The sequence below is a fragment of the Anguilla rostrata genome, chromosome 17 (assembly GCF_018555375.3).
Source record: "Anguilla rostrata isolate EN2019 chromosome 17, ASM1855537v3, whole genome shotgun sequence".
NCBI classification, from domain to species: Eukaryota; Metazoa; Chordata; class Actinopteri; order Anguilliformes; family Anguillidae; genus Anguilla; species Anguilla rostrata.
Genome location: NC_057949.1, coordinates 7,513,234 through 7,524,645, shown reverse-complemented (window position 1 = coordinate 7,524,645; position 11,412 = coordinate 7,513,234). Strand labels below are relative to the sequence as shown.

The 11,412-nt window shown below is 47.4% G+C and overlaps 1 protein-coding gene across 2 annotated transcripts; it reads right to left on the bottom strand.

Annotated features, from left to right (window-relative positions):
- Window positions 1-1,159: 1,159 nt before the first annotated feature.
- Window positions 1,160-10,357, bottom strand: LOC135244166 (E3 ubiquitin-protein ligase CHIP-like). Of its 2 annotated transcripts, XM_064316409.1 has the most exons (8): window positions 10,048-10,357; window positions 8,419-8,674; window positions 7,135-7,333; window positions 5,731-5,896; window positions 4,849-4,936; window positions 3,562-3,618; window positions 3,036-3,152; window positions 1,160-1,761 (listed from the first exon to the last, which is right to left on the bottom strand). In XM_064316409.1, the coding sequence occupies exons 2-8, from the start codon at window positions 8,530-8,532 to the stop codon at window positions 1,636-1,638; spliced, it is 867 nt and encodes a 288-aa protein (XP_064172479.1). In that variant the 5' UTR covers window positions 8,533-8,674; window positions 10,048-10,357; the 3' UTR covers window positions 1,160-1,635. The 2 variants fall into 2 exon arrangements, with proteins under 2 accessions (XP_064172479.1, XP_064172480.1); XM_064316410.1 differs by lacking the exon at window positions 10,048-10,357 and having other exon boundaries at window positions 8,419-8,682.
- Window positions 10,358-11,412: the final 1,055 nt, after the last annotated feature.

Below are 11,412 nucleotides of genomic sequence, written 5' to 3'. Positions count from 1 at the left end.
CACCCTAACTCCTACAGACACACTCACTGCTACAGACACACAGCACTGCTTACTGACACACCCACGCCTACAGACACACAACACTGGTCACAGACACTCAAATCACTGTATGAAGCAGTCTCACAGTGCACGTGTATGTAAACCCACACATATAAAAACAAACATGATTACAGTTTTTTCTCTGCCAAGATTTCAAAACCAATGATCCACGGCTAACATGATCGCTGATCAACAGTCTTGGGAAGTTAATGTCAGAAGAAGGGAAAAACTGTTAAAACTGCATATCAGGACACAAAGGGGGCACCACAAACTTAAAAAGTGCAAACTTTGAATGTTCTTGCAAAAAAAAAAAAGAAGCCTTTTGAAACTGATCAGAATGTGTAAGACACCTAATACATCACCTGCTTTTCTCACATGCCCCGCAAAAGTACAGACAGATTCATAAGCACGCAACTTTCTTTTTTCCATGACAACCAGAATTAGATGAGCTTAAATTCTCAGGAGAATACCATGCAAGCCCCCTGTGGCGAGTTCCTCGGGTCAGACTGCGATGCCCGTCACCGCTGCCCTTTATATACCTGTCAAAAAAGAGAGGCGGAGCCTACGGACCACTGACAGGACGCCATTTTGAGTGCTGGATGTCACACCTCCAGCGCAGTTCCCTCAGACATTTCCCCCCCTATAGGGCCGAGTGCTACCGGTTTTCTCAGAGGTGGGAGGGAAGTGCGTGAGTGGAGAGATGGTGCAGTGTGAGCTGGGTACTGCAGTTCTGCCACCTGGGACCGACACACTGGATTCCGCAGTTTTTTTAATAAAGGATAGACTGATAATCTAAGGATTAAATGAGCTTTGCAGTTTGACTGTACCATGTATCGCGCAGAACGCTAGCGTTGCGTAGAACGCTAGCATCGCACATAACGCTAGCATCGCACAGAACGCTAGCCTTCGCTCAACTATGGGGCTACCCAAACCCTCATCTCTTCCTACACTGTAAATCCACATAAGCATATACCTGCTGCTTTAATCGTTCGATTGCAAAATGCAATTGTAAGGACTGAGCCCAGTCTCCGAACATAATGATGTAAAAGACGTGCACGCGCGCACACACACACACACACACACACAGGATAAAATCACCTGCAAAATAAAAGCAAAACCATGAAATTAAAATGGAGACGGTGCTCCCCACTGCAGAGGGACAGTGTAATTTTATTAGGAGGGACCACGGGGGGGAAACGAGGGAGGAGGTGGGCAGTGTGCAGGCTGGAGAAGAAGAGAGAAGAGAGACGGAGAGAGAGAGAGAGAGAGAGAGAGGGAGAAAGAGAGAGAGAGACAGAGAGAGAGAGTGAAAGAGAGAGAGAGAGTGAGAGAGGGGGGGAGAGTGAGAGAGGGAGAGAGAGAGAGAGAGAGAGAGAGAGAGAGAATGGAAGGAGATGGTCGTAGTTCAGGGCCTCCGCGCTCCTGCTTTTTGGCGGTCCGTCTCAGCGCCCGCCCGAGAGGGCGCGCTCATTTTGTTTCATTCCATTTGTTCGCTTCAACTCTCGCTTTCGTTTAGGGGTCCGTCTCCCGTCTGGCCTTCCGCCAAGTTTCTTCTTCTTCTTCTCTGATTTCTCCTTTCGAGAGAAGCTCGGAGGCTCAGTAGTCCTCCACCCAGCCGTTCTCCAGGATGAAGGCGTCGATCACCTCCTTCATGGCCAGGTTCGGGATCAGCTGGTCTTGGGTCAAAGGGCTGCGGGTCACGGGGTCAAAATGTCCGACCCGCTGCAACGCGGAGAAACAATACCCACGTTAACAAAATATTTCTGAAAACGGCTTGTAAAAAACAAAAACATTTACGACGTGAGGAAAAAAAATAAAAGCTGTTTTTCTAAACAGCGCTTGCAGACAAAAGGTAAAGCAAACGTGCGTTCCTACAAAACAAAATCCAGATTCAGCCCAACTGGAAAGTGCGCGGCCCTCGCCAAACCAAACATCGAATTTCTCACGTTTTTATGCTTCATGGAAGTTCAAGAAAAACTATCCACAAACACGTGTGCACGTATGAGTATGCATAATCAGCTTGCTTAAACCCACCAGGGCGTACAAATTTTATTGAGGCGACTGATCAGTATTGATCATGATCGTTTTTGTTCTTAACGTGCCGTGCTGAGCGTGCTAATGCGCTAGCGAGCTTCTCTCCCCCGGTGCCAGACGACCCTCCTCCTCCTGCAGCTACGGCATCTGCTGGCCTCTGGTTGGTATGACGACATTACATTACATTATAGGCATTTAGCAGACGCTCTTATCCAGAGTGACTTACACAGCTTTTACATAGAATTTACATTACATCCATTTATACAGCTGGATATATACTGAAGCAATTCTGGTTAAGTACCTTGCTCAAGGGTACAACGGCAGTGTCCTTACCCAGGAATCGAACCTGCGACCTTTCGGTTACAAGCCCAGTTCCTTACCCACTGTGCTACACTCTGTCACCACAACGCACCTGTGGTGTGGTTTCGCACCTTCACACCGCTTTAGATGCGATTTACGGCTGCTTCCCATCGAGATGACCAATAGCAGCCTTCCGCCTGGGACTCCAGCTGTCACCGGATCTGCGTGCTCTTCTTTAAATTCTCACAGTAAAAAACCCCAAAGAGCGCACAACTCCACGCAACACTCAGAAGACCTCATCGTTTTGTCACAGTGCAGTAAACATGCACAGTCCCCACAGCTGAATTACCTTTCATGTCGTTTAATAGCTAGCCTACGTGTTGTGTCGTCTTACCATAGCAGAGGCTGAAATGACACCTCTGAGACTAATAAACACTACCGATTTAATAAACTTGCTTCACGACAGTATCTTTCCGAACAGCGCTATACAAATAAAACGGAACGCACGGATTGCTCTAACGGCGTGTAACGATCAGTTCCGCGTGGAAATGCTGCCGTCTGTCTGGAATGCACCTTTTTCCGGCGCTGTGTGAATCTGACACACCTCCCCGGCTCTGTCAATCACACTCCGGCCCGCACGGGGAGGCGGAGCCGGGCCCTACCTGCAGGTGCTCCTCGATGTCTTTGCGGTCGTAGGTGATCCCGCTGGGCGTGATGCAGGGCTCCCTCATGAGCTCGAAGCTGATCTTCCCGCACAGGTAGTCGGGGATCTCCCGTTTCTGCACAAAGAAAGGCACGACCGGAGAGTCGTAAACAGGGCGAACCGCCTGCCCCCCCCCCCCTAATATTGGCCACCCCCCCCCACCCCCCCGCCCCCCCGCTTTAGCACGCTGCGGACCGTCTGGCTTCGACCGAGCACCTTCGGCGAACATCCGCTACGGAGCGCCAAATGGGAACGCCAATATCGGACTGAAGAAAAGGCGGAGCCAATGTGCACCGAAGAGCCTCCGTCAGGACCAGATGAGTGACAGGTGTGAGTGACAGGGCTCTCCCCCGCAGCTGACGGCAGGGGCTCTCTCTTTAAGCGCCGTTCCCAGCAGCCAGTGCGTCTCTCTCTCTCTCTCTCTCTCTCTCTCTCTCTCTCCCTCCCTCTCTCTCTCTCTCTCTCTCTCCGCTCTGAAGACTCACCTTTCTCTTCTCGTCCACCTGAGAGAACAGCTCGTCCATGTCCGACAGGTACTTATCCTGTCCGGGGGGGGGGGGGGGGGGAGAGAGAACGGTTCAGAGTCACACGCGGAGAGCAGGAAATCCCTGTCAATGCTTCTGTCTTACGGAACTCAGTCATTTTAATGTATCCCGGAAAAAACGTTGCGCTATAAAAAATAGCGTTAAAATAGCGCTAGCTGCTAACACTGTCACTGTTAAAGACTCCCATGTCTGGACCTTACCTTACTGATTCACATAATACCAAAAATCAGAAATAGATTATTATTTTTTTTCCCCTTTGGCAGGTATGGTAGGCTTTGCAGGTATAGATACAGAGAAACAAGAAGCCAGTTTCACAGCAGATGAGTGTCATCTTCCTGTAAAGAGGCTGTACATTTTTACTTTTAAAGTGCTCATTATGGACTTTTAAGAAGAGAGCCCTTTGAAATGATGAGACGGTTTACACAGGGAACCCACCCATCAGTCAAGCTTTTCCCAACTTAAAGGGAAATGTCAACACAAAACGACCTTAGCCTCATTCAACGGATCGAGGCGTTAACTGACTAATTAGGCGTTCGAGGCGTTAACTCTCTGTGGCCAACCAAAGCAATCTCCGCATAGAGGTACCGGCAGCAAAGGTTTCGTACGCCCAATGATGTATGCCTCGTACGCCTCTGCAATTTCTAATTTTTGACAAACTACAAAGAGCGGGTAATTTGGAGATTCCCCCCCCCCCGCAACCTCCCGTACTAGGAGAATGGGGCTCTGCCCAAACTCACGGAGAGATTCGGGGTGGCTGCTGTTCCAACTGCAAACTGTATTAGCTTGGGAGCTAGCTACCGTTAATGGACTTGCTTGCTCTTCTGTGCTCTCAGTGACTGCAGAAATGAAATCTCTGTTTGTACATTAGCTAACCCAATGCCTACAATAAGCACTGGGCCATTTATAGGCTTTGGTGTGATGGCTGCTCAAGCCTGTGTTTTAAAAAGAACAAGACAAGAGACTGGAACCTGAAAACATTTAAGCTCCATGCATGCGGTAGAATGACAATGCGAACCGAGGTAATTGACCCAGTAGACAGTGTAACTACACGTGAAGTGACTAAAAACCATCTCTTCATAAAAAAACATCTCATTTTTAACAGGCAGTAGAACTGGTAACGCTGCAAAGTCGATTTCTCATTTCGATCAGGCGGACGGCCCAGGGGGCCAAAATCCCCCTTTTAAAAAACGAACGCGGTCGGAGACAGAACGGCGGCGGCAGACTCACGTGTTTGGACTGGATCTTGGCCGACTCGTTCCGGCTCCTGCTGTCCTCCGACTTGTCCTCCTGCTTTTCCCGCCAGTCGTCCAGCTCCCTGAGGAAGGCCGGCGGAGACGCCGCGTTACCGCCAACGCAGCAGAGCTCGGCTAACGCTCCGCGCTCTCGCTCCGGAGCGTTTCCAGAGAGGACTCAGCACGCTATACGGCAACAGGCACGAGGTCCACTTTTTCTCGCGCAATGATAATTAGACCGGCTAAAGTCCGCAGATTACTTTCGAATGGCGAAAAACTTTTCAAAAAATGATTACTCTTGCCTTGTTTGTCGAAGAGACATGAGACCAATGACAGTAGATGCATTTTCTCTTGAACAAAAAATAATTCCATAGAACCCATGTCTACACTCGGATTCCACCAATTTGAATATTTGAAAAAATGATGTCTCAGACGTTTCGACAACCTTATTCAGCAACGCATAGGCTTCCTGATTCTCATACTAGCATCTGGTCTTGTTGACAATGAATACAGACTCAAGCAATGAAAAGATAGGTACTGAAGCTCTCTATACCTGCATTTAAGGAAGTGAACACACTGACTAACAAAACACTAGTAAGCATTTTATAAACACTATGGTGCAAAGAAATGGGTAAATATAAATATAAAATATAAAAAGTGCTGTAATTTCTACATGGTGAAACCAAAATATACATTTAAAAAATAAATACCATTTTTTTTAAAAAGCTGAGACCCTGCACTTTATCCACATGTGAATCATTTGATTACACATCTAAAATAGTAGAGTACATGGCCAAATAAAGAGAGGGAAAAAAAAGTATTTGTCCCAAACATTATGGAGCTCAGTGCACACAGACGTACATGAGAAGCCACTCACCTCTCCTTCTCTGCCAGGATGAGTTTGGTGAGATAGGCGTGCAGCTCGTTCTCCTGGTTGATGCGCTTCTCCTCGATGCTGTTCCATCGCTTCTTCTTGGCTATCCTGAGGGCGCTGGGGATGTCGTCCCCAAAGTTCAGCCGCTGCTCCTTGGCCAGGTTGTAGGCTGCCAAAACAAAACGGGAGAGGGCCTGGTCTGTCTTCTGGGCTCCGCCATTTTACACACGGGTCTTTGCATTGCAGGTGTGTAGTCCACTTCCCTCCCAACCCCGATACTGTGTTCGCCTATACAGCCTGGGTTCTGGGGACCTCCGAGGAATCCATGATGGAGTCCTCGCCAAAACAGAAATTTAATCCAATCCATTAACTTCTTAAAAGGGGAGCAGACGGTCCACCCTCTTTGCATTTAAAAAAAAAAAAAGAACGACTCCATCGGGGGGAAGCAGAGAGGGTTACAGACAGAAATGGAAACAGGCCCCCCTTGACAATCTCAATGAGGCTCTCTCCTGGGTGAAGGAGAAGAACGGAAAGTTCCGGAAACCCCGGGCACACAGAGGGACTGCTGTACGGGTTAAAGAAGAAACTTCAAGAAACTAATTTAGCCACAAAAAGCATGCTTTATAAGCACAACGCGATATTCTCAATGTGACGTGATGTTGGGTCCCTTACAAAATTATATCTAATGTTAGAGTAATACTCAATATATCACCCAGATTACAGTAAAGTACAGATCAGACAACTTCAAGCGCGTTCAGAGGACGCAACTGTAATAAGGTGTTGGGTTTACCGAATCTTTTTTTAACGAGCGCGAATCCGCAATAGCTGCGACCACACATGCGCATGCATCCATGTGCGCATGCATCCACGCACACACCCTCACACCCTCACACAAACACGTGACCTCTTCTTTGGCTCATGACCAACCTTTCCACAAAATCTTGTGCAAATCTGTGAATCCACTCGGGAGTTATGCGCCTTTTTGTGATAGGCCACGCCCATCGCCACGCCTCCTCTTGGTCAATCGGCCTGAAATTTACTCAGCTCTACCTTCGGTCATGACCAACCTCAGCCTCATGCCAAATTTCAGCCTCCTGGCCGCTACGGGGTGGGACACTTTTGTGGACCAACCGACCAACTGACCGACTGACAGACAGAGCTATAGAGCTGCGGTCACAGCTAATAAAAAAAGACAGATAACCTTCAGCCATTTTTGTTAACATTCCGCCATTAAGCATTTAAAAGCCACGCCCCATAATATAGATCCATTATGACATCACAATGCTTCCATTTTCCATGCGGATGGCATGAATCATGGGGGAGGCCCTACAGGAACAGCCCCGTGTGTATTCCCAGGACAGGGTGGGTTATTGAGCACTGAGTAACTGCAGGAACCCCAGCTCTGACCTCTCTGCAGGTTGCCGATGGCTTCGTCGTAGTTCTCCATCTCCAGGTGGCACTGGCCCAGGAAGAAGTGCGCCTTGACCGACTGGCTGTCCAGCTCCAGAGCGTGCTTGCAGTCGGCCAGGGCCTTGCCGTACTGCTGGAGCTTCACGTAGCACAGGGCCCTGTTGGTGTAGTACACCGACACCGAGGGGTTCCGGTTCTGCGGGAGATGGGAGAGAGAGAGAGAGAGAGAGCGCAGGTCGCGCGCTGAGGCTCCGGACTCTTCGTCGGGATTCAAAGGCAACGAGAAAAACGGCGAAAGAAAGGAAAGGCGAGAGAAGCACGTCCTTCAGGTTCGGAGGGAACGAGCTGGGGCGCCCCTCTGCACCACGTGGGCCTCTACCCACAATGCTCTAGGCATGTCATCGTCAGTTTTGACAGGCAAATGTTTCATTTTTTCCTCGAAGACAAACGCAAATGCGTTGGTTAACATGCAGCTGAGGAAGATAATGTCAATGGGGTCTCAGTCCAACCTATAACCTCTGACCCCTGACCCTCTACTGGGAGGGGCTGCACTCCCCAGACCATTTGCATTGCCACCCTCAACCTAGACACCGGCACCTCCATCTTCACTTCCTACTTCACTATCAGGTCTGTTTGCCTAAACTTCAGGCGGTTTCTCTCTGTCTACGGCAGTAAAACCAATGCAGATTCAGAAGCGCGTTCAGGCAAGACCTGTGGCAAAGACTAAGCTCAGTCAGACGATAGACATCCAGACAGTCTACAAACACAGTACACGATAGACATTTGAAACTCCAGTAGATTTATTTAGAGGAAACACTTCTGTTCATATTATCAAGGCAAACACAGAAGATCAATTAAGTAAGCTATAAGTAATATATAACTGTCAACTATGAGCAAAAACAACAGCAGACTAATAATAATAATAATCGATTGATGAAAAAGATGATAATTGTTCTGCCCCATTCCAAGGCTTCCTCTTAAACAGTTTCTCTATGTCTATAGCAGGTGCCCCTAAACATGGTCCTGGAGAGCCACAAGGTCAGCTGGTTCCTTCCTTCATCTTAAAATCAGCTATCAATTCAGCCCCAAGAAACTTCTAAAATCAATTGTATTAGCTGACCAAACAAATGCAGTGTAACCCCCCCCCCCCCCTCTCCTCCCCCCGTGGCTCCCCGGGGGCCACAGCTGGCGACCCCCCCTGGCCACAAGGCCTTCCGTACGGCCCTGGCCACAAGGCCTTCAGTAGGGCGCCCCCCGCCCCCGCCCCCCCGCGGGACTCACGATGGCCTTGCTGTAGCAGACGGAGGCGTCCTGGTACTTTCGGCCGAGGAAGAGGCGGTTGCCCTGCTCCTTCAGCTCCTGCGCCGAGGCGCTCTTCTCCGGGCTGCCCGCCATCTTCTCCGCCAGCCCCGCGCCGCCGCCGGCCCCGCCCTGCTGCTTCCCTATCCTGCTCCCCGTGTCTCCGGCTCGGCACCCGCCGTGTCCTCCCGCCGAAGCCCCGCCCTCGCCCGCAGAAGCCCCGCCTCCCCCTGCAGGACTGGACACAGCACAGAGAGGGGCTCAGGGCTCTAGAACAGAGAGACCCCCCCCGAAGCACAAGGGTCAGAACACAGGCCCAGTGACCACAGGGAAATAATCGTGGGCGTATGACACGAGGGGTAAAAGAGGTGAGGGAAATGACACCGATGCAATACCCAACATCTCTTTCCCCAAAATCTCTCTCCAGTATTAGAAATGTGAGAATATTGGTTTTCGGGTCTTATTCTCCGATCAAGTCAACATATGTAGTCCGTCTGCATTTAAGGGAAAGGGTTCCATCATTGCTGCAAAAATGCACGTGTCTCTTAGTGCAGCAAACCCACCTTCTTTGTGTACATCGATTCAGCATGTCTGACATTTACTCCGGATCAATACGACCCAGCGAACCTTGTGTGTAACCATGCATTTCATCAAATTAAATTGCATGTCAGTGGTGAATAACTCACCGACAACGTTCATTTGTCTAGTTACCCAGCAACCTGGTTATCCACTACACTCACTGACTGCAGGCAGCTAGCTACCTATCTACTTAACTCGTAAGTAAGCGAACTCAAAGTAAAGACATGGACACAACACTTCAAATTGACACAAACCAGTCGGCAATCAGGTTATCACGACTCCAAACTGACTGTCAACGGTGCCACCTGATTTTAACCGGCAGCTACCGTTAACTATCTACCAATAAACAACCAGCCAGTCAGCTAGCTGGAAACACTGTTAGTCACAAAATTGACATTAGCACAAATGGTTTTGCTATTACATTTGCTATTCTGCGATCTCTCCCCGGCTAACGTTACCTCTCCTCGGACACTTGACAGACTGTAAACACCAAGCAGCCAGCTAGTCAAGAGATCTCACGTCTGGTTACGGTAGCACCTTTTCAGTGAAATTAACACGATCTGAAAACGAACCTGGCTAACTGGCTACACTACCATTTTACAGTATAGCCTTATACGTTATCGATAGACTAGTTGTAATGTATCAATTTCCCAGCAATTATATGCAGCCGATGTTAGCCAAGCTAGCTAACGATGAGCGTTAATTCTTAGCGGACAGGGTAACATGTTAGCTGCCTAACATAGAGAAGTTACGGTCTCTTCCGAAGCTAGCGATAAATCTAGGATACTGCTATATAGTTTACATTAGCGTGCTAACATTAGCTAGCAGAATAAATTATGAACATACCTACCTGACTTATTAACCGAAGCCAGCTAGCTTGGAACAAAACAGATGTTTCTTCCTTTTCTAATGTAAAACAATTTCACTTTCACTTAGCAAGGTCAACAACGAACGCATAGCGGTTCTCCCAACAGAACAGGGTCAAAAGAGGGTCTAAACCCCAACGTACCGACTGAAAACAAACACCCTTACCCAGGTCGCTTCTCTCTCCTTCGCCTAACTTACTGTCAGGCAATGACGTGGTCCCTGAGTCTTGGCCTCTCAAATGTCTCTCCTTTCCTCGGCACTTCCTTTACAAAAAACAACAGTCAGTATCTCGCACGCTGAAATTCAAATTTATATTTACTAAACTTCATTTTCAATAGCTTATTGTCGTTGACAACAATCACACACAGCTCTCGAATGGCTATGTCTCATCCGTGCTTGTATGGTGACGCAACTGCTATCGGAGGTTCTCGGAGTCGGTAAAACCAATGCGGATTCGGAAGCGCGTTCGGGCAAGACCAGTGGCAAAGACTAAGCTCAGTCATACGATAGACATCCAGACAGTCGACAAACACAGTACATGATATACATTTTTTGAAATTCCAGTTGATTTATTCGGAGGAAACAATTCTGTAAATATTATCAAGGCACGCAGAAGCACAAAACACAAAAGAACAATGAAATAAGTTATAAGTAGGCCTAATATATAACTGTCAGCTATGAACAAAAACAATAGTAGACTAATAATAATAATAATAATAATAATAATAACAGATTGATATTATTCTGTCCTATTCCAAGGCTCCCTCTTGTGGTTGACCTTTTATGTTATAAGGTGTAGCCTATTGTAATTTAGTTTCATCTTGCGGAGCTACTAGCAGTGGCAGCTGGCATATGCTACTACCAAAAGTAAGGGAAATGTTTTTTTTAATTTTTTTTTTAAACATTACATATAATATATAATGTTAAATTCTATATGAATAAGATTTATCTTTACTTAAATGATGAAGAGTATTTCCCCAATAAAATAAGACAATTTACAAGAAAAACAGTAGAATGTTCCAAGTCCATTGTAATAGTAAATACTACTTTTTTCATGTGAGGTGACTTTACAGTTCTGGAAGGAGACCACACTTTGGCTTTTTGATTGGTTTAATAAACCGATCTATTTTTCTTCAAAGGATAGTATTTACTATTACAATGGACTTGGAACATTCTACCGTTTGTCTTGTAAAGTGTCTTATTTTATTGGGGAAATACTTTACCCATAAATGTGAATGGGGTAATGTGATCCCATCCCTTCCCCAAGGAGTGTGAAAATTGGTTGTTGTCCCCTTAAAATTTAGTGAAAGCGCTACGGCAATATATTTATGTTTTTTCACACCTACTGCAGATGTTGACGAACGGATAATTAAACGCATTAAAATATCATGTGATTTGGCTCGTGACCAAGGACACAACTGGGGGAAAACTGTGTGTTTAGCTGCACACATTGAGAATGAGATGGCAGGTATGCCACCTTGGCTGTCCTACACAGCACTGAGAGTTTGGCACTTCTTCAGGGTTTCCAAC